The 21614-nt window shown below is 42.5% G+C and overlaps 2 protein-coding genes across 14 annotated transcripts in view; one reads left to right on the top strand and one right to left on the bottom strand.

Moving 5' to 3' along the window:
- Window positions 1-21614, bottom strand: part of IRAK3 (interleukin 1 receptor associated kinase 3) — a 118733-nt gene that overhangs the window by 60847 nt on the left and 36272 nt on the right. Inside the window, exons 1-2 of one of the 12 annotated variants that reach the window (XM_054527360.2) lie at window positions 1449-2810; window positions 1132-1242 (exon numbers count right to left, since the gene is read on the bottom strand). The exons of 8 other annotated variants lie outside the window; for them this stretch is intronic. In XM_054527360.2, coding sequence (XP_054383335.1) covers window positions 1132-1242; window positions 1449-1581 — 244 coding nt within the window. In that variant the 5' untranslated portion in view covers window positions 1582-2810. Of the gene's footprint in view, window positions 1-1131; window positions 1243-1448; window positions 2811-21614 lie in introns of those variants that run through there. 3 more of the 12 variants (XM_054527358.2, XM_054527361.2, XM_024257436.3) reach the window with 3 other exon arrangements.
- TMBIM4 (transmembrane BAX inhibitor motif containing 4) overlaps window positions 19151-21614 on the top strand; it is a 36006-nt gene continuing 33542 nt past the window's right edge. Inside the window, exon 1 of one of the 2 annotated variants that reach the window (XM_054526442.2) lies at window positions 19151-20548. In XM_054526442.2, the coding sequence (XP_054382417.1) occupies window positions 20452-20548 (97 nt within the window). In that variant the 5' untranslated portion in view covers window positions 19151-20451. 2 annotated transcript variants of the gene reach the window in all.

The following is a 21614-nucleotide window of genomic DNA, read 5'->3' as shown; positions in this document are numbered from 1 at the left end:
GAGAAGTGTAGAGTGGCTGGGGTTAAGAACATAAGCCTTGGATCCAGACTACCATGGTTCAGATCCTGGCTCTTCCACTTCCAGCTGGTGAACCTGAATAAGTTACTTAACCGATTTGTACCACAGTTTCCTGACCTGTTAAAAACACTGGCGATGATAATGACTCACAGAGTAATTGGAGAAGTTATATGAGACAAGCCATGTAAAGCATGAATATCTGGATTTCAATGCTATCAACAGAAAGAGAGAGAATAATCTGCCTCACTAATTTACCACGCCCACCTGGCCCCATTCACCAACATTAAACTGGACTAAAAACACTTTTCTTTCTCAAAGTCAGTAACTCTAGGAAATCAACAGGTATAAATACTGTCCACGCCAAAATCCATCTCAAAAAGATCTGATAGGGAAGTGACCTTATCCCTCAAAATCCCTCAAATGCACACTGGAAATCTCTGTTTTCTAGAAATCAGACTTTTTTTTTTTTTTTTTTTCTTAAGGGCCATAACTTAAAATTACAGAGCTTAAGATATATAAACATTTTTTGTATAACCAGAAGCCCATTGCTACAATTCAAAGACTGTGACCATACTGTTAATCAGTAACAAAGAAAACTCTCCTCTTAGGTCTTCTGCTAGTCCTGGTTAGAAAAATCCTATTTCAGACCATTAAAGGTAAGTTATTTTGACATAATCATGATTCTTTTCGATAAACATTAAACATGACATTGTGGAATATCAATTCTAACCAAAAATGCCTGTACTTAACAAAACAAAGATTTTTGTCCGAATTATCTCTGGCTACACTCAACACTTCCAGCAGGCAGTTGCTCAACTTTCCAATGTCTGCATAAAATACAGTTCTGAAGCCAATTTTTTAGATTAAAATAAAAAGCCACTCTTTAGCATAAACCTTCATTCAACGAAATTGGGTAAATAAGATTTAATTAAGAAAATTAGGAGCCGCGTTCATTGCAAATCGTATTTTACTTTAGCATTTCACTTGTAATTAAGTTAGGGGCTTAGGGATGCATTGAAAACACCAAAGGATAAATATCTCAAAGTTCTAAAAATGTCTCAATACGAAAATGATGTTCTGGGGTGATTTTGCAAGGACCAGAAGACATCATACATTGCGAACCCAGTGAGGGTGGCATCGCGGACGAACAGAAGATGCTTTCACTCTGGTTATCCGTCTTTCCCAGGCCTCGGCTCCCTTGACATTGCAGCGATACCCAAAATTCTTTGAAAGAGAAGGGAGGGCAGGCGTCTGGGTCCCAGGGAGTCTCTGCGTCCTCCCCAGGAAAGGAGGGGGCCGGCTCCCAGGCGGGAACTTCCCGGAAGCCGCGCCAGCCACGCGAGCGACCCCAGCCATGCAGGGCGACGCCGTGCGGGCCCCGCGGCGCGCTGGGCTCCCCCGCCGCCCCGGGCGGGTCCCCGCCGACTCACCCAACCCGCGCCAGCCCAGCGCGCCGTCGCAGCTGTCCAGAACCGCGCAGAGCTCCCCGAGCAGCGCGGGCGGCAGGTCGAAGAGCAGCGTGTGCGCCGACAGCGCGCCGCGGGCCCCACAGTTCCCCGCCATGGCTCGGCTGCCCGAGCCCCGGGGACCGAGGCGGAGCCCAGGCCCCTGCACGTCTGCGACAGGCCGTTACACAACCGCGGAAATCCTGCTTCCACGACGGCAGCAGAGCCCTAGGAACACGCCGCTCTCCGGTCACTGCAGGGGCGGTGCCCACGTGACGCAAGGCGCGCCTCGCCCGAGATGCCCCTGCGTCCGCCTGGCCAGGCCTGGGGGTTACCCGACCCGGGTCCTCCTTTCGCTGGCTTTGCGTCCTTTCACACCTCTGCGGTGGGGACGGAGCTGCCGAGACAAGCAGAGTGAGAACTGGAGAAAGCCCAGAGCTCAGAGCTCTCGGGAGCCCACCGTGCCCCATGGCTAGGTGGTCTCCTGGTGTGGACGGCTAGAGGTGTCATTACTTCTTACAAAAGTTTATTTTTGAAAGCTTCTCCCTTCCTTCCTTCTTCCCTTCCTTTCTTTTCTTCCTTTTTTCTTTGTTATGAGTCAGGTTCTCGCTCTGTCGCCCAGGCTGGAGCGCAGTGTTGCTATCTCAGCTCACGGAGCCTCCACCTATTGGGCTCAAGCGATCTTCCCACCTCAGCCTTCTGAGTAGCTGGGACCACAGTCGCACGCCACCACGTCCGGCTAATTATTTTTTTTTCGTTTTTCGTAGAGAGGGAGTGTCGTTGTGTTGCCCAGCCTGGTTTCAAACTCCTGGCCTCAAGCGATCCTCCCACCTCCGGCTTCCCAAAGTGCTGGGATTCGGGGTGTTAGCCACTGTCCCCAGACTACTTCTTTTTTATCCTGTCAGAAAAGCTATCCATGTTCATCGAGGAACACTTGGAAAACCCAGAAAAAAACTGAAAAAAGAAGATAATCACTCACAACCCCACTCAGCCCATCACACTCTAAAAGTTTTGACACATTTTCCTCCCAACTTTTACTGAATTTAAAGAGATAAAAATGTGCATATATGGGATTATTATTGGAAAAGATGAATGTAGATACCAACAACAGAAAAACAGAAGAGACACCAAATCAGAGTAAAATTATGTTCGTTTTCTTCACGAGGCGGCCTCTCCTCCATAAACCTACTTGGTTTTAAGAAATTCTCTTCCTCATGGGCTTCCTTAATGAAATATCGTTCCATCATTTTTTCCTTCCTCAAAGTGCTTCACACAATCTTCCTTTTTGCCTTCAACATGGAGTTTAAGTAAAATTATTGTTTTGAAATCTTCACGGAGTTTAAGTAAAATTGTTGTTTCAAAATCTTCTAGGTCACATAAGGCATGTTACCAGTGACAAAAAGTTGTTTTGAAGGTGGTGAGAAAAATCTCAGCCTTAGTGACTGGAAGAGTGGGCAGTGGCCATCAAGTGAAAACACCAGAGGTGTTTTGAAACCTCTCAGACTGTAGTCTTTGGAATAGCTTCCCCTAGAGATCACTAGTGATGAAACACTATCATTTCATGCCCCCACCTGAATGGTCTTTTTCAGCTAAAATACTCCATAAAAATGTATCTAAAAACTGGCAAAGCCCGTACTGTGTGGGCAAGAATTTCGATATCCCATTGTTCAAGGTTTTGTTGCCAATCTGTACACCCTGTACACCTACCTTCCTTCCTTCCTTTCTTTCTTATTTTTTTTTTTTTAGTCGTTCTGATCGCCCAGGTTGGGGTGCAATGGTGCGATCTTGGCTCACTGCAACCTCCACCCTCTGGGCTCAAGCCATCCTCCCACCTCAGCCTCCAGTGCAGCTGGGACTACAGATGCATGCCACCATGCCTGGCTAACCTTTGTATTTTTTGTAGAGACGGGGTTTTGCCATGTTGTTCAATCTGGTCTCAAACTCCTGGGCTCAAGTGATCCACCTCCCTAGGCCTCCCAAGGTTCTGGGATTACAGGCATGAGCCACCACACCCGGCCCTCTTTACATCTCTTAAAGGGACTACCTGAACATGCTGAGCAACAGAGGCAAAAGGCCATTAATTATTTGGTAGCTTTTGAATTGCTACTACAGGGGAGGCAAACTCACTCAGAGGAACCAGGAAATCACTGCAGATGAGGGAAGCAATCAGAAAGGCCTGCTTTGCCAGATCTTGTAATTTACCAAGAAGCAAGGATCCTAAGTGAAAGCTAGAGTATGTGAAATTTCCTGTATTTTCAGTGTTGGCAGTTGTTCTCAGACCATGTTTCCTCCTATTCCTAAAACTGTCGAGTTTTGATTTTTATATTATCAGGTTATATCATCATGGTTGCTATCAACTGCTGATCTCCCTGACTCCAATTCCTTCTCCTCATTTTTAGACTCTCTAGCTCCTGGCTCATTGTTGCTCTCTCCAGTACTAATCCTGTCTTAGTTCTCAGTGATTTAAAATATGTGTAGAATAACTATTCACAATAGCAAAGACATGGAATCAAGCCAAATGCCCATCAATGATAGACTGGATAAAGAAAATGTGGTACGTATACACCATGGAATACTATACAGCCATAAAAAGGAATGAGATCATGTCCTTTGCAGGGATAGGGATGGAGCTGGAGGCCATTATCCTCAGCAAACTAACACAGGAACAGAAAATCAAATACTGCATGTTCTCACTTATAAGTGGGAGCTGAACCATGAGAACACATGGACACTTGGTGGAGAACAATGCATACTGGGGCCTGTCAGGGGAGGGGGTAGGGGGAGGCAGTGAATCAGAAGGAATAGCTAATAGATGCTGGGCTTAATACCTAGGTGGTGGGATCATCTGTGCAGCAAACCACAATGGCACGTGTTTACGTATGTAACAAACTGCACATCCTGCACGTGTACCCTGGAACTTAAAATAAAAGTTGATGAAACAAAATTAAAACACACACACACAGACACACACACACACATATACATATGTAGAATAGATGGTGATCTTTCCAATGCCCTGTCCTCTCATTTCCTTGACTCCTCTTCTCCGGTGACATTGTACTCCACCCAGTGCTCCATTTCAGCCACTCACTCCCATGAGCGTCCCCTAGAATTTGTCATTATCAATAGCTGCATCCCATCTATAATTTCTTTCATGAATCCACTCTCTGATCATACCTCCTGTCTTTCTAGCACATTCCCTCTAGTACTCTGACCCCAACAATCCTTTCCCTTCACCAGATATCCAATCCAAAATCTTGCTGCCTCTTTTCTGGCTCCACCCTCTTGACATCCTGACTTTTCTGCTTATCCATTAAGTCTGTGGTCAATTATTTTATTCACTCCTTTGCATATGCTCTACATTCCCTTGCTCCTCTCTCACTTTGTTGAGCTCTCTTGGCAAGTTTGCAATCCTGATTAAATCCAATTTTCTAAGTTGGCTCTGCACCCATGTACCTGAGTGTAGCTGGGGAACGGGGTGGAAAACCAAAATCCTGTTAATTGAACTCAATTTAAAATCAAGGCCAAGACTCTCAAGTGGGTCCTTTATGCCACTGGACAAGCATACTATGCACCTTTAGCCCATGCATTCTTCTAGTCTCCTTGAAAGCTATGCTATTCTTTCTTTTTTCTCAACTCCCATCATCCTGTCCTCCACCAATTATCTGGAGAATATTTATTGAGAATACTGATGCATCAGGAAAAAACTTCCATGGAATCTCACTACCACATCGAACTATCTACTAGCATCTGTGCCAGCATACTTTCTTCTTGTTTTCCATGGATGAATTATCTAGGCTCCTATGTAAATCATTATACTTCATTTGTGCACTGGATCCTATCCCTATTACCAATTCAAAGGCATCAAGGGCAGCTGCTTTCCCTGGTCCCTGTTACATTATCAGTTTTTCACTCTTTACTACCTCAATTCCATCAGCATAGAAATATGATGTTGTTTCTTTCAACTTAAAACAAGCCAAAAAAATTTTTTTAATTTTATTACTATTATACTTTAAGTTTTAGGGTACATGTGCACAACGTGCAGGTTTGTTGCATATGTATACATGTGCCATGTTGGTGTGCTGCACCCATTAATTCATCATTTAGCGTTAGGTGTATCTCCTAATGCTATCCCTCCTTTCTCCCCCCACCCCACAACAGTCCCCGGTGTGTGATGTTCCCCTTCCTGTGTCCGTGTGTTCTCATTGTTCAATTCCCACCTATGAGTGAGAACATGCGGTGTTTGATTTTTTGTCCTTGCAATAGTTTGCTGAGAATAATAGTTTCCAGTTTCATCCATGTCCCTACAAAGGACATGAACTCATCCTTTTTTATGGCTGCATAGTATTTCATGCAAACCAAAATTTTTGATACCACTTCCCCCTTCTGTCTTTGGCCCCAATTCTTTGCTCCCCTTTGCAGTGTAGAGCTGAATATTCTCACTGTGTCCAATGTTCTCCTCCCATCTTCTCTTAAACCAACTCTAATTGGAAGCACCCCTCCCACATTACTCCACTAAAACTATTCAGGGTCACACATGTCCACATCATTGCTACGTAAAATAATTAATTTCCAGTCCTCACTTACTTGACCTATTGGTAGTTTTGATACAGTTGATCACCTCCTCCTTCTTGGAAACTTTCTTCATTTGACACCACATTCTCTTATATTTTTCACTTACCTCATTGATCACCCCACAGCTTCCTTTGCTGTTCCTCCTCTTCTCCCTGAACTCTAAATGTTGGAGCACCCCAGGACTCAATCCATGGTTCTTCTCTATCTACACCCACTGCCTTGCTGATCTTAATCAGTTTCAAGGCTTTAGGTACCGTCTATATACATCTATATACCACAGACTACCAAATTTATGTTTTTAGTTCAGACCTCTCTCTTAAATTCCAGAGTCATGTCCAAAATTGAATTCTTGATCATGCCTCTTAAACCTACTGTTCCTGCATTCCTCCCTGTCTAGGTTAACAGCAACTCCACCAGCTGGGCACAGTGGCTCAGGCCTGTAATACAAGCACTTTGGGAGACTGAGGCAGGCAAACTGCTTGAGCCTAGAAGCTCAAGATCAGCCTGGGAAACATGGCAAAACCCTGTCTCTACAAAATAATAATAATAATAATAATAAATTATTAGTAGCTGGATGTGGTGTCACGCGCCTGTAGTCCCAGCTACCTGGGAAGCTGAGGTGGGAGGATCACTTGATCCCAGGAAGCTGAAGCTGCAGTGAGCCATGATTGTGCCACTGCACTCTAGCCTAGGTGACAGAGTGAGACCCTGTCTCAAAACACACACACACACACAAACACACACACACCCCCCCCCAAACAATGCTCCCCTGGTAACTCCACCCTTCCAGTTGCTTGAACTAAAAACTATAGAGTCATCCTTGACTCCTCTACTCATTTGCAGCTACCAGTGTGACCCCATGTTCAATCTACCAGCAAATCCTGTCAAGGCTATTCAAAATGTGTCTAGAATCTAGTCAATTTTCCTCACCTCCATTGCTGCCATTCTGGTTTGAGACACCATCAAATATTGTCTGGATTGTTATAGTAGCCTCTGAACTAAGGATAGCTTCCACTCTTGCTTGCAATACTGCAGTGAGATTGACTCTTTTAAATCCTATCTAACTGTGTCTCTCCTTTGTTCAGAAGCCAGCAATGGCTCCTAATTTCAGTCAATAAAAGTCAAACTCTTTATATAATCTGCATTCTTTCTCCCCTTCCCACTCTGCTGCTTTGCCCTCTGATTTTGTTTCCTTGTTCATTGTTCATTCTGCTTTAGCCACAGTATCTCCTTGTTGGTCTTTGAACACACAAGAGAGAGCCCCACATTGGAGCCTTTGCACTTGCCACTCCCTTGCCTGGTATGCTCTTCCCACATGGCTAAGGTCTACTCAGACCCCCATAATTAAAATTGCCATGGTTCATGCACTCAGATTGGGGCTGAGACATGACTGAAATTGGTCCAATAATGTATGAGTTGGGGAATCATATTCCATTCAGATAGCTCTCTTCTGTATCAGAATAAGAACATGTAGCAGCTCTGGTCATGGCCAGGAACCATTTTGCAACCACATGGACATCAATATTAGAATGAAACAAGCCCTGGGAATCATGAGAGGAAAAACCTAGTGAGAGGAAAAACCTAGTGAGAGGAAAAACCAAGTCCTTGCTAATGTCATTGAGCAGTTCATTCATTCTATGCCTGGAGCCTGTCCTACTTGTGGTCTTATAACTATATGAGGTAAATTTCCTTTTTAAGCCAGGAATCTTGTGATTTGAAGCCAAACGCATCCTAGCTGATGCACTAAGTGGGCACTTGGTAATACTCTCTGGTTTGTTGAGTGCCTATAAAACCTATGGGAAGAAAACCAATCCTTGTCTAAACCTGGAGTTCAAATGTATACACTATTATCTGGTGGGATGTGAGATGTATATGAAAACCAGATTGCAGAGAGAGGCAGCTGAGACCCTGAGATAAAATAAATGTTGGGAAAGAATGATTCTGGCAGCATGGGCAGAAGCAGTCTGAAGTCCTAGAAGTTCATGAAACTGGACTAGAATCCATGTAGACCCAGACACTTCAACCCCATCCTACCTTCCCAATGCCAGCATACATATTATCCGGAAAAGAGAGGACTATGGTTAAGTCACAAAACTGTTCTACTATGTGACATAGCCCTTTGCTGTGGGATCCTCTCCAACATCCCCCTGCCCCAGGTTTTGGATACCAGAAGAATAAAGTGTTTTCATCCCAGCTGGAAAGAAGAGAGCAGTGAACTGCAAAGACTAACAAATGGAGATGCCAGGGAAATCCTGAAGGACATGGTGACAATGGCACAGATACACAGTAATATCAGTGGCCAAGCCCCAGCTAAGCACAGGCACAAATCCTCAGAAATCTAGAAACAGGTGAGGGAGAAATGAGGTGAGGCAGACAACAGCTCTTAATATATATAAGACAAGTATTTTGGTAGTAGCTATTTATACAGCCACCCTTAGGCATGTATGTTCAAAAGACTCTCAAGCTTGTGGGACCGAGGATATTTCTGGTTTGGGAAGTAATTTCAAAACAAAGATCAAGAACCTATCCCATATTTGAGCTTCATCACTTACCTATAACCTATGACCTTACCCTAGAGAGTTATATATACACTGGGGTTCAGGGATAGGGTAAAGATCGGGAATGGGGTGAAGACATTTGTGGTACACATTGCTTGGTTATTTTATTTTATTGAAAATTTTTTTTTTTTTTGGTAGAGATGGGGGTCTTGCTATGTTGCTCAAGCTGGTCTCAAACTCCTGGGCTCAAGCGATCCTTCCACCTTAGCCTCACAAAGTGCTGAGATTATAGGCATAAACCACTGCACCTGGCTACTTGGTAATTTAAAAAAATGAAGTTGAACGTTTCTTAGGCTTTCATCACAATGACCTCATGAAAATAACCTGTAGCCAGGAGCCATGGCTCACATCTCTAATCCCAGCAATTTGGGAGGCTAAGCCGGGAGGATCACTTGAGCATAGGAGTTCATGACCAGCCTGGGCAACGTGGAGAAACCCTGCCTCTACAAAAAAAAAAAAAATACAAAAATTGGCTGGGCATGATGGTGTGTGCCTGTAGTCCCAGCTACTTCAGAGGTTAAGCGGGGAGGATTGCTTGAGCCCAGGAGGTTGAGGCTGCAGTGAGCCGTGATCATGCCACTGCACTCCAGCTTGGGTAACAGAGAGAGACCTTGTTTAAAAAAAAAAAAGAAAGAAAGAAAGAAAAGAAAATAACATGTGCTCATTATTCCTCCAGTTCTGTATGCATGTGTGTGTATATACGTATTTACATACTATATACGCAGATAATATATAATATTTTAAAATAACATTCAGTTTGTGTTCTCTTATAACTCAATCTTTTCCCATTTAATACATGAAAAACATTTTTCTAAAAATCGATTATGTCACAACATGATATATACTAAAATTTTAACAATTATCCTTTTAGGATTGATAGAGGAAAAGAGTATTCGGTACTTCATTTTCTTACTTGAGTTTTTGTGTTTTCAAAACTTTCTACAGTTATTATGTATCATCTCTGTGATTAGAAAATCCTCAACTCTAAAAAATAATTTCTTCCAACACTTCGTGATTGATCCCATTTAATTGTTTTCTTTCTAAACCATTTTCATGGCATTTTTCAGTTTAGGGTATGTTGCTATGATAACATCTGCCTAGTCACCACTGACTTTTAAAAGTCTGATTTTTATGTTTGAATAACTTTCAGCCAAGGGCTTTTTATAATTTCGATATTAGCTAAAGTTTTTTTTTTTCTTTTGAGACAGAGTCTTGCTCTGTCGCCCAGGCTGAAGTGCAGTGGCGCCATCTCAGCTCACTGCAAGCTCCGCCTCCCAGGCTCACGCCATCCTCCTGCCTCAGCCTCCCAAGTAGCTGGGATTACAGGCGCCCACCACCAAGCCTGGCTAATTTTTTTGTAGTTTTAGTAGAGACATGGTTTCACCATGTTAACCAGGGTGGTCTCAATCTCCTGACCTCATGATCCGCCCACCTCGGCCTCCCAAAGTGCTGGGATTACAGGCATAAGCCACCATGCCCAGCCTAAAGTTTTGTTTTTGAAGCAAACATTTATTTACCCCTAGGACCCCCAGACGTGGGAAAAAAAAAATCTGGGATTATGGCTAAACATTTTCTCTTTCATTAAAATACTCAGATTGCTTACAATTTGAGACTGGAAAATGACTTAGAGGTCCTAGTCCAACTCCTACAGTTTACAAGTGACACAACTGCTGCTGGCCGTAAGAACTCTGGGTGCAATATTTATTGAAAAAATACTTACAAAAATGTTTATACAATAAAAATATTAAGATATCCAAAATTTCTTTGGCATATAATGAACATAAATCTTGTGTATTTTCCCTCTGAAGGATTTGATTTTCTGTCCAGGTGTGGTGGCTCACACCTATAATCTCAGCACTTTGGGAGGTCGAGGCAGGTGGATCACCTGAAGTCAGGAGTTTGAGACCAGCCTGACCAATATGGTGAAACCCTGTCTCTACTAAAAATACAAAAATTGGCCAGGCATGATGGCACACACCTGTAATCCCAGCTACTTGGGAGGCTGAGACAGGAGAATCGCTTGAACCCGGGAGGTGGAGGTTGCAGTGAGCCGAGTTCGTGCCACTGCACTCTAGCCTGGGCGACAGAGCCAGACTCCGTCTGAAAAAAAAAAAAAGGATTTGACTTTCTTTTCCTTGTCACTGAATAAATCCGCCAAATAAACCCTATCTTAGTCTGCTCAGGCTGCCATAACAAAATCCCACAGACTGCATAGCTTAAAAAACAAACATTTATTTTATTTTCTCACAGTTCTGGAGACTGGAAGTCTAAAATCAAGGTGTTGGCAGGGTCCAATTTCTGGGAAGGCTCTCCTTCTGGCTTGTAGATGGCCCCCTTCTTGCTACACCCTCACAAGGTCTTTCTTTGATGCATGCATATGGCAAGTGTGAACTAGCTTTCTGATGTCTCTTCTTATGAAGACATTTCATATAAAGACACTAATCCTATAGGATCAGGGCCCTACCCTTATGACCTTATTTAACCTTAATTACTTCCATAGATGTCCCATCTCCACATACAGCCACTCCAGGGGTTTGGGCTTCCGCATAAGAATTTGGGTCGGGTGATAGGGCTTGGGGGGGTGTTAGAAACATTCAGTCCATAACAAACTCTCTGTACATAATTTCAAGAAATGATGTTACATCATCAGGTTTCAGAGTATACATCCTAACAACACTTGGTCATTCATTATCCACATCTTCCAGTCTTTCACAGCAGTTATGGTTCCTCTTGTTCTTCTTGTGCAGAATTTATTACATTGTTCTGAAATTTTACGGAAGAGTAAAGCTTGGATGTAATCTGGTGCCTTTATAATGAAGACAATAACAAAGATCTGTATGTGCAAATATTCGGCATATTTAGGTTTAAAAATCCTAGTAATTTTTCAGATCAAATGTCCTCAAGACTCATTCTGACAATTCCACATTTACCCTCTCATTACATACCATCTTTCTTGAATTTTTGCCTTTTTTGTCCTCCATGATGACACTCAGTATTTTTTTTTCCTACATACTGACTGTTTCTTCTGTTTTCTTAACTAGCTCTTCTTCTGGCCTGTATAATGTACCCATAGGCTGAATTTGTTGATCTTCTTATTCTGTCTTAGAGGTTTCATATAATCTCATTCTTCATCTATCAATCTGTAAGTCGACTACTTTGATATTTGTGTCATCAGCCCTAACCTGCCCTGCAGAGTCTCTTCTCACCTCCTGCATTTATTGAACAATTTCATTTGGATTTCTTGCTTTCATCTCAAATCATCATGTCCCAAACTGATTATTTCCTAGAAAATCAACTTCCTTGTCACATGGGCCAAGGTAACTCTGAGTAATTTTGACTGACTGATTAATACTATCTTTAGAAGGATTTACTGAGCACCTCATAGTAGCTACCTATATCTAATAAGTCACCAAATCTTGTTCTGCTGTAGTATTTCTGATATGTGTCTGGGTCTTTTCCAATTTGTTTGTTACTTCATGTTTGAGGTTTTGCAGTATCTCTTACCTGGTGAACCCCTACTTATCCTTTATTACCCAATTGAAAAGCCACCATTTCTGTGTTGCAGGTTGAATTGTGTACCCCCAAAATGTACGTTTAAGTCCTAACCCTGAGTACCTCTGAATGTGACCTTAATTGGAAATAGGGTCAATCAAGTTAAGACAAGTTCGTATTGGATTAGGGTAGCCCCTAATTCAATGACTAGTGACTTTATAAGAAGAGAGAAATTTGGACTTGGAGACACAGACGAGGAAAAGGCCATTTAACAACTGAGGCAGAGATGGGAATGATGCAGCCACAGCCAAGGAACTCCAAAGGTTGCTGTCAACCAACAGAAGCTGGGAAAGGTGTGGAACGGATTCTTCCTCAGAGCCTTTAGAAGGAATAAACCATACACAAACATCTCGATTTCAAACTCTGGCTTCCGGAACTGTGAGAGAAGAAACTTCTGTTGTTTCAAGTCACTCTTTGTGGTAACTGGTTACAGCAGCCCTGGGTAACTGAAACACTTTATAATCTCCATGAAACCATTTATAATCTCCCCAGAGTTAATCATTTCTTTCTAGGTTCCATACAATTCAGTACTACTTTCCGTCAGAACTCTTTTTTTGGTATTGTTTTCCTGTGGGCTTGTGGAGCATTGGTGTGTAGCAGAGGAGTCAGTCATCTCTGTGTACCTTGCTTGCTGCTTGGCACAGAGTAACTTCCCAATAAATGTCTAATCAATGAAAGAAGTGATGACCTTGCCTTCAGCCAGTGATAATTATAACTACCATTTAGTGAGCACTCACCGTTTGCTAGGCACCGTGTTACTACTTTACATGCTATGTTCCGACAACAATTCTCCAACACCAACTGGGTGTCCTGCAATTCATCCCAATTCTAACACTAACTACTGACTTAATACAGATTCCACAAGTTAAGGACAAGGTCCATAATTTCTAACACTAACTACCCAGAGTTAATGCAGACCCCACAAGTAAAGGTCTCAGTCCCATGAATTAGCCCCCACTTCAGATGCCAGCTGCAAGACTCAGGTATCTCCAAGCTATCTGCATCTCTGCCTAGCTAAATACAAATTTGAGAGTCCCCATGATTCCCTTCAAGTTGGATAACTCACCAGAACAATTCATGGGATTCCAGAAAGTGCTATGCTTATTATTACCATTTTATTATAAAGGACACAAATGAATAGCAAGATAAAGAGATAGGGCAGCAAGGTCTGAAAGGGCACCCAGGATGCAGCTTCCATGCCCTTTCCAGATGCTCCACCCTCCCAGAACATCAATGTGTTCAACAACCACGAAGCTCCCAGAGCCTCATTATTTCAGTTTTTATCTGGGGTTCCATTACATAAGCATGATTGAATAAATTGTTGACCATTGTGATTAAACTCAATCTCCAAGATGGGGTGGCTGATGATTCCAATCCTCTGGTCATGTGCTTCATCTTTCTGATGTGGCCATCCCCTTCCTTGAAATTATATAAGGGTCCCCCATGAGTCACCTCCTGAGTTAGCATAGATTCAAATATGAAAGAGGCTCATTATGAATAATAGAAGACATTCTTGTGGCTTTAGAAATTCCAAAGGTTTTTGAAGCTCTGTGCCAGGAAATGTATTTGGTCTTTGTGCCAGAACAATAGCCAGATAGATTTTTTTATTATACCACCCACACACTACACACATACCAGCTGGAAGTAGTTATCAATGCTATCTGCATTTTACAGACAAGAAAACTGAGGACTATCTAACCACAAAATGATGCTAGCGAGGTAGCATCAGCTTTCTCCGAATTCATTTTATCTTCAAATTAGTCTACATTAAACAGAGTTTTCAACATATTACTTACTCAAAAAAATCTACGGTGGCTCTCCATTACATAATAGAGTCCTATCATTGAAGGCTCTCTAAAGTCCAGGTCACGGTGGTTGTGTTCATTCCTACCTCTGGCCATTCCCATTCCCTTATTTTCCTCCCTTCTTCTAAGGGAGGAACCTATTTATTTCATTCTTATAAGCACTGTGGGAGGCTGGGCATGGCGGCTCATGCCTATAATCCCAGCACACTTTGGGAGGCTGAGACAGGAGGATTGCGTGAGCCCAGGAGTTTGAGACCAGCCTGGGCAATATAGAGTAGAGATCCTGTCTCAAAAAAAAAAAAAAAAAAAAAAAAGGGAAAAAACTAAATCATTCCTCATTCCTTAATAGCTGTCATATCTTGCCTATCCTTTAAGGTTCAGTGAAAGAGAAAAGTAAACTTTATTGAGCACTTATTATCAGTGTGTGCTTTACATAGTGACTCATTTAATATTCCAACAACTCTGCAGTTTAAGTGTTTCAATTTTAAGTTTACAGTAGAGAAAACCTAGGCCTGGAGATATTAGTTTAGATGCCTGAAAATGAGTGAGCTAGGATTCAGATTCTAGTTTATCTGGCTGTAAATGCCCTTGCTCTTTTTAAGTAAGCCACGAGCCTTACAAATCTCCACTATTCTGGCCACTAAAGTTGAGCTGTAAATAAAATTTTAAAGATAATTTTAAAGATAATTGCAATTTATATCTCCACGACCTTTAATGTTGAATGTAGGTTAATATCCAAAAGCCAAAAACAAAAACGTTTTGTGTTTTCTGGCAATCCAGAAATAAGGACAGAATTGTAGTTTGAGAATAGTCCAGAAGATGTTTTAGCTTGGTGTTTGAGAGCAAACACAAATGAAAAAGAGGTGAGAATGTTGAAGAGATGATTAGAGGGAAGAGGAAGCATGCAGATAGGTCTTTAAAAATCAATAAAATTTCCTTTAGATTAGTGATTTTATTTACAAAGCACTTTCCTTGAAATTGTAGCTTTAAAAGAAATAGAGAAGCGTTAGATTACTGTTATTGGATTTCATGTCTATAAGTAAATGCTTTATTGTCATAAGATAGCTTTCTTATCTAAACTGAGAGGGAGCAAATGCTTTTTCACTTTTTTACGACAATTTTTAAAATTTAAGTATAATATACAAATTTAATCATAAAATATACACAAATCCTAAGTATAAATAGCTTGCCTCATTATCAAGAAGTGAAAGTTATGTAATCAGCCAGGAAACAGAACATTACTGAAATCCTGGAATTCCTTCTAATTACCTTCTCCCGATGATTATGCCTTCCTCCTCCCCAAAGATAAAGAATTTCCTGATATGTAAGACCATAGATTACTTTTGTTTGCTTTTCAGCTTTACATTATTCTTTATGTTATTCTATATATTCTTTGCATTTGATTTCTTTTGCTTAGCATTATGTTTGTAAGCTACATCCATGAACATGTCAATTTGTTCATTTTAACTGTATGAAGTATGTGATTATATGAATATATTGTAATTTATTCATTTTTTCCAATAGTGGACAATTTGAGTTGTTTCTAGTTTTTAGCTATTAAGAATAACGTGGCTATGTATATTCTTGGTTATGTCTTTTGTAAACATGTGCATGCATTTCTATTGGACACATATTCTACTTAGGAGTAGAACTGTCAAGTCATAGAACTTGCAGTGTATGTTCAACTTTGGTAGATACTGCCAGTTTTCCAAAGGAATTGCTTCATCTACATAATTTGTGGGGCCCAGCAAGAAGTAAAAATGTTGGACCTCTTGTTCAAAAAGCAGGAAAAAGCCCTATTAAAGATACTTAAATATTAAAGCTTTTTTGTTTCTTTTGCAATCTCTTGACTTGCCATGATGTTTTTATTTGCTATTTAATGTAGTAAATAGAAAATCATTTAAAATCATTAGCACAAATTTTGCCATTGATATTTATATTTTGCAATGATAGTTTTAAATATAAATTTAAAAGGGCGTTTAATGTATATGTGGAATCACCAAAATGACACAATTTGTATTTCATAGCTTGTACATATTTATTTCATTCTTATAAGAACTGTGGAAAATTCACACAAAACTAAATCAATTATTTTTATTTCACTTCTTGATACATGCAAACTATACCAACACTCTCTACCTTCAGCTTATTGCAAAGGATAACCTGAAAAGAAAAGGAACTATGATTGCCATATCTTTCCCTTTCCTTCTGTGTCTTTGAGTGTAAGTGGTTGACATTTACAGGGAAAGAACACAAGTAAAAAACTATGTGGGCCGGGCACGGCGGCTCACGCCTGTAATCCCAGCACTTTGGGAACCGAGGCAGGCAGATCACGAGGTCAGGAGATCCAGACCATCCTGGCCAATATGGTGAAACTCCGTCTCTACTAAAATGCAAAACAATTAGCCGGGCATGGTGGCGGGTGCCTGTAGTCCCAGCTATTCGGGAGGCTGAGGCAGGGGAATCGCTTGAACCCAGGAGGCGGAGGTTGCAGTGAGCAGAGATCGCGCCACTGCACTCCAGCCTGGCAATAGAGCAAGACTCTGTCTCAAAAAAAAAAAAAAAAAAAAAGGATGTGACAGCCTGTAATCCCAGAGCTTTGGGAGGCCAAGGCTGGAGGATTGCTTGAGGCCAGGAGCTCAAGACCAGCCTGGGAAACACAGCAAGACCCTGTCTCATAAAATTTAAAAAATTAGGTCCGGGCACAGTGGCACACGTCTGTAATCCCAGCACTTGGGAGGCCGAGGTGGATGGATCACCTGAGGTAAAGAGCTTGAGACCAGCCTGGCCAACATGGTGAAACCCCATCTCTACAAAAAAATACAAAAAAGTTAGCCGGGAATGGTGGCGGATGCCTATAATCCTAGCTACTTGGGAGGCTGAGGCAGGAGAATCGCTTGAACCCGGGAGGCGGAGGTTGCAGTGAGCTGAGACCTGTGCCATTGCACTCTAGTTTGGGCGACAAGAGGGAAACTCCATCTCGGAAAAAAAAAAAAAAAATTAGTTGGGCATGGTGGCATGCATCTGTAGTCTTAGCTACTAAGGATGCTAAGATGGGGTGAGCCCTTAAGTGCAGGAGTTTGCAGTGAGCTATGATTCCACCACTGCCCTCCAACCTGTGCAACAGAACAAGAATCTATTAAGAAAAAAAAGGGATGTGAAAAGATTCCTTGGTCATTCATGTTTCTTAAAACATCATTGCCTTCTTTCTGCATTCAAAGTAAGTTCCCCTCGGTAAGGAAAGCTAGGCCTCTTGGGGCTGTCAGTGCCTTCTCTTCCCTTTACTAAGTCGCAGGTGTGACATGCTTATCTCTTACTAGCTTTGAGTCTAGCTTAACTCCCATACATTGCACATCTAACAGAATTTTGTGCTCATGGGGCATGCTAAAAGCTTAAATGCAAATGATTGGCAGGAAACAGTGGACATCCACATTGTGCATACCTCTTCTATTCATGTTCATGTTCCATTGTACTTTCAGACTTCACTTACAAAACCCATGTTCAAAGGCAAAATTACTAAGTATTTCAAAATTGTGACAGCTGAGCATTAAACCAAGTGCAGAGTCCTTCGGAGTCCAGGGCTCTGTGCAATAGCATAGGTTGCACACCTTTTAAGTCAGCTCTTATTTGAGTTCTAGATAATCCAGTCTTGCCAACACTTGATATTATTAATCTCTTAATTTTAATTATTTGGTGGGTGCTTAGAGATATCTAATTTTGGCATTTATTTACATTTCTCTGATCAACTTTTCATATATTAGCCACTTGGGGGGGGGGGGTGTGTGTGTGTGTGTGTGTGTGTGTGTGTGTGTGTGTGTGTGTGTGTGTGTGTGTGTGTGTGTGTGTGTGTGTGTGTGTGTGTGTGTGTGTGTTAGGTTCCTGTTCCAGTCTTTATTTTTTTCCTTCTTTTTTTTTTTTTGAGATGGAGTTTCGCTCTTGTTGCCCAGGCCAGAGTGCAATGGTGCGATCTCGATTCACTGCAACCTCCGCCTCCCAGGTTCAAGCAATTCTCCTGCCTCAGCCTCCCAAGTAGCTGGGATTACAGGCTTGTACCACCATGCCTGGCTAATTTTGTATTTTTAGTAGAGACGGGATTTCTCCACATTGAGGCTGGTCTCAAACTCCTGACCTCAGGTGATCCACCCGCCTCGGCTTCCCAAAGTGCTGGGATTACAGGCATGAGCCACTGTGCCCGGCCTCCAGTGTTTTGTCTATTTTTCTATTGACTGTCTTTTTTTGGTCTGGATTTGTAACAATTGTTTTTATATTCTGAAAAGGAGCCTTATGTAGGTTATATGTATAGCAGATATCTTCCCCTACTCTATGGCTTCCTTTTCACTCTCTTATGGTATATTTTGATTACTAGAAATTCCTAATTTTAATATAATTTAATTTGTCAATCTTTTCCTTTGACGTTAAGTGCTATTTTGTATCTGGTTTCAGAAACCTTTGCCTTCCTCCAAATCATATTCTCCTGTATCATTTTCTTTAAGTTTTATTATTTTTGCCTTTCACATTTAGATCCACAATATATCTGGAATTTATTTTTTTTGTAACTGGTAAGAGGTAGAGGATCAAACTTTGCTGATGCTGTTTTTAGTCAATACAAGGGTGGGTTCCCAATTTAGCTCCAGTTTGTCCTCTATAATAAACTCCATTATTATGGCGGGGCAGAGAAAGAGGGGATGGCTTCAGGTTAGGATGGGAGAGAAAACGGATTACATTCCCAGTGTCATCTGAAGTAAAACTTTTCTCAGATTTTTCTCAACAAGCTTTTTAAGTCCTCTCACCTGGAGAGTGACTAAAGTGATAGAGGCCATATCTCATTCACCTATCCATTCAACAAACTAAACTAAAATGAGGGGCCAGACACAGTGGTGGCTCATGCCTGTGATCTCAGCACTTTGAGAGGTCGAGGTTGGGGGATCACTTGAGCCCAAGTTCGAGACCAGCATGGGCAACATGGCGAAATTCCGTCACTACAAAAAATACAAAAAATTACTTGGGGGTGGTCACCTGACCTCAGGAGGTCGAGGCTGCTGTGAGCCGAGATAGCGCCACTGCACTCCAGCCTGGGTGACAGACTGAGACTATCTCAAAACAAACCAACAAAAACAAATTAAAATGATATGCTTGTAAAATGTAAAATCATAAAAGATAAAGTGTTTTTTTGTTTTGTTTTGTTTTTCTTGTCATTGTGGAAGTGAGGTTAGTTCTTTCGGCAAAGGCTTCTGAGAACGTCAAGTTTAAGGATTTACTTTCAGAATAGACTGTTCCACAACTGTTCTGAATTCCACTTGCTAAGTGTTCGGGTGTTGTGGTTAAAGTGAGGACTGGGCAATGTGGGTAGATCAGAGTAAACTCATCAAAACAATTCCAAGGGACCCTAGGACGACACTACTCTGGGTATGTCTACACCTCTTTATATTGGAATGACAACAATATCATGAATGTTCACTCTAATCCATTGTATTTGCCACCATCATCTCTCTCTTAGAGTAATACAACTTTATCTCCTTTTCTCTGCCTTTGGTAATGGCCCTCTTCCATGTATTCTACTTCTGGCCTAGGATGATCTGGCCTTTGTTTATCTATCCAGCCTCATTCTTTGCCACCTGTCCCCTACAACAGCTGAGCTTCACCGTCTCCCTCTTTGCAGACCTTGGTCCCTTGAGGCCCAGCCTACATCACTGCTCTTTCTCTGGTTGGCTCCTACTTGCCTTTCAGGATTAAATATTACTTCATTCAGAAAGCCTGGTTTATAGAAAGTGCTCAATAAATGTAGATATTATTATTATTTTAAAATAATAGAAGTAAAAATGCATCCTCGGTGTGATATTGAAAAAGTGGATGAATGAGATGGGTATTTGTTGAGTGGATGGGTGACTGGGACATGGGTTCTATCACTTTAGCAACTCTCCAGGTGAGAGGACTTAAAAAAGTGTGTTCAGGCTGGGCGCGGTGGCTCACGCCTGTAATCTCAGAACTTTGGGAGGCCGAGGCGGGCGGATCACGAGGTCAGGAGATCGAGACCATCCTGGCTAACATGATGAAACCTCGTCTCTACTAAAAATACAAAAAAATTAGCCGGGTGTGGTGGCACATGCCTGTAATCCCGGCTACTTGGGAGGCTGAGGCAGGAGAATTGCTTGAACCCGGGAGGCGGAAGTTGCGGTGAGCCGAGATCCTGCCATTGCACTCCAGCCTGGGCAACAAGAGTGAAACTCCATCTCAAAAAAAAAAAAAAAAAAAAAGTGTGTTGAGAAAAGTTTCACTTCAGATGACGCCGGGAATGTAAACCGTCTTCTCTTCCATCCTAACTCGGAGCCATCCCCGCTTTCTCTGCCCAGCTGGAATTTTTGAAGCGAGAAAATCGACTCGCTCGGGGTTCGCCCGCCGACGCCGCACGGCTTGCTGGGGCTGGAGTCCTCTTCGCGGAAGTGGGTAGGAGGCGGTTGCGGTTAGTCGGCCGGGACCGGTAGGGGTGCTGTTGCCATCATGGCTGACCCCGACTCCCGGTACCCTCGCTCCTCGATCGAGGACGACTTCAACTATGGCAGCAGCGTGGCCTCCGCCAGCGTGCACATCCGAATGGGTACGTTGTCCCCTCTCCAGTGCCTCCCAGCCGCTCGTCGGCACTGCTCGGCCTCTAGAAGCCGACTTCCGGCTTCAGAGGGAGAGCGGCCATCTCCTGGGACTCACAGGGAGTGCTCGCTGAGCTCCCGGCCCTCCTTCTCCGGGTACCAGAGGACTGGCGCCCTCCTCAGGGAGTCGGGGAGGCGCTTCTTCCCCTCCTAGCGGGTGTGGGAGGGCGCCAGGCCCAGAAGGCTTGCGGCTCTCCTGTGTGCGCCCCGGATCCCCAGCGGGCGCCGCGATGTAGGAAGGGACGGATGGAAACCGCCGCAGCCTGAATTTGGCATCTTGAAGTGAAAAGAAACGTGGTGGAAATGAGTCGCTTGATCACTGTGACGTAAACACGAGTGGAATCCACGGCCTGATGCTTTTGTTCTCTGGGGTTCCGCGTTACAGGCTCATATTTACCGTCCTGTGCTAGGCTGGAAGCTCCCTGACGGCACTATTTCCTCTCCGCAGGGCCCAGAATGCAACAGGTCTTTGAGTATTACTGAGGAAGTTGCTCAACACAGAAGCTTCCTAAGTCAGTCTAAATGGTGTTTTAAGTTATTACGTAGTAGCCAGTGGGCAGAAATTTTTGAATTTAAAATGCTCAGCTTCATCTACGTGGAAGCCATTGCCTGCTCTAGTTTGGCCATTTGATCACCGAAACAGCCCCAGACTTTCAGCCTGTCTAGGCAGCTGGAACTTGTTCTGGAAAAGGAAAGATGAAGATAGTTCTGATGTGCTAAGAATCTTAGTGCCTAGAACTTGTTCTGGAAAAGGAAAGATGAAGATAGTTCTGATGCACCAAGAATCTTGGTGCCTAGCATTTATATTTTTGGAATTGAATTTTGAAATTATTTTGGCAAGTGAACTCAGCTTTTTTTAAAAAAAATCGTGGGAAAATACAGATAACATAAAATTTACCGTCTTAACTATTTTTAAGTGTATAGTTCAGTAGTGTTAAGTTATTCACATGGTTGTGCACTGTTAAAAGAAAAACTTTAGACACATTAAATCTAACGGAGTTTCAGCACAGAATGATT

Source organism: Pongo abelii, chromosome 10, assembly GCF_028885655.2.
Source record: "Pongo abelii isolate AG06213 chromosome 10, NHGRI_mPonAbe1-v2.0_pri, whole genome shotgun sequence".
NCBI lineage: Eukaryota > Metazoa > Chordata > Mammalia > Primates > Hominidae > Pongo > Pongo abelii.
Note: the sequence above shows the minus strand (reverse complement) of the source record. Positions and strands in the feature narration are given on the sequence as shown.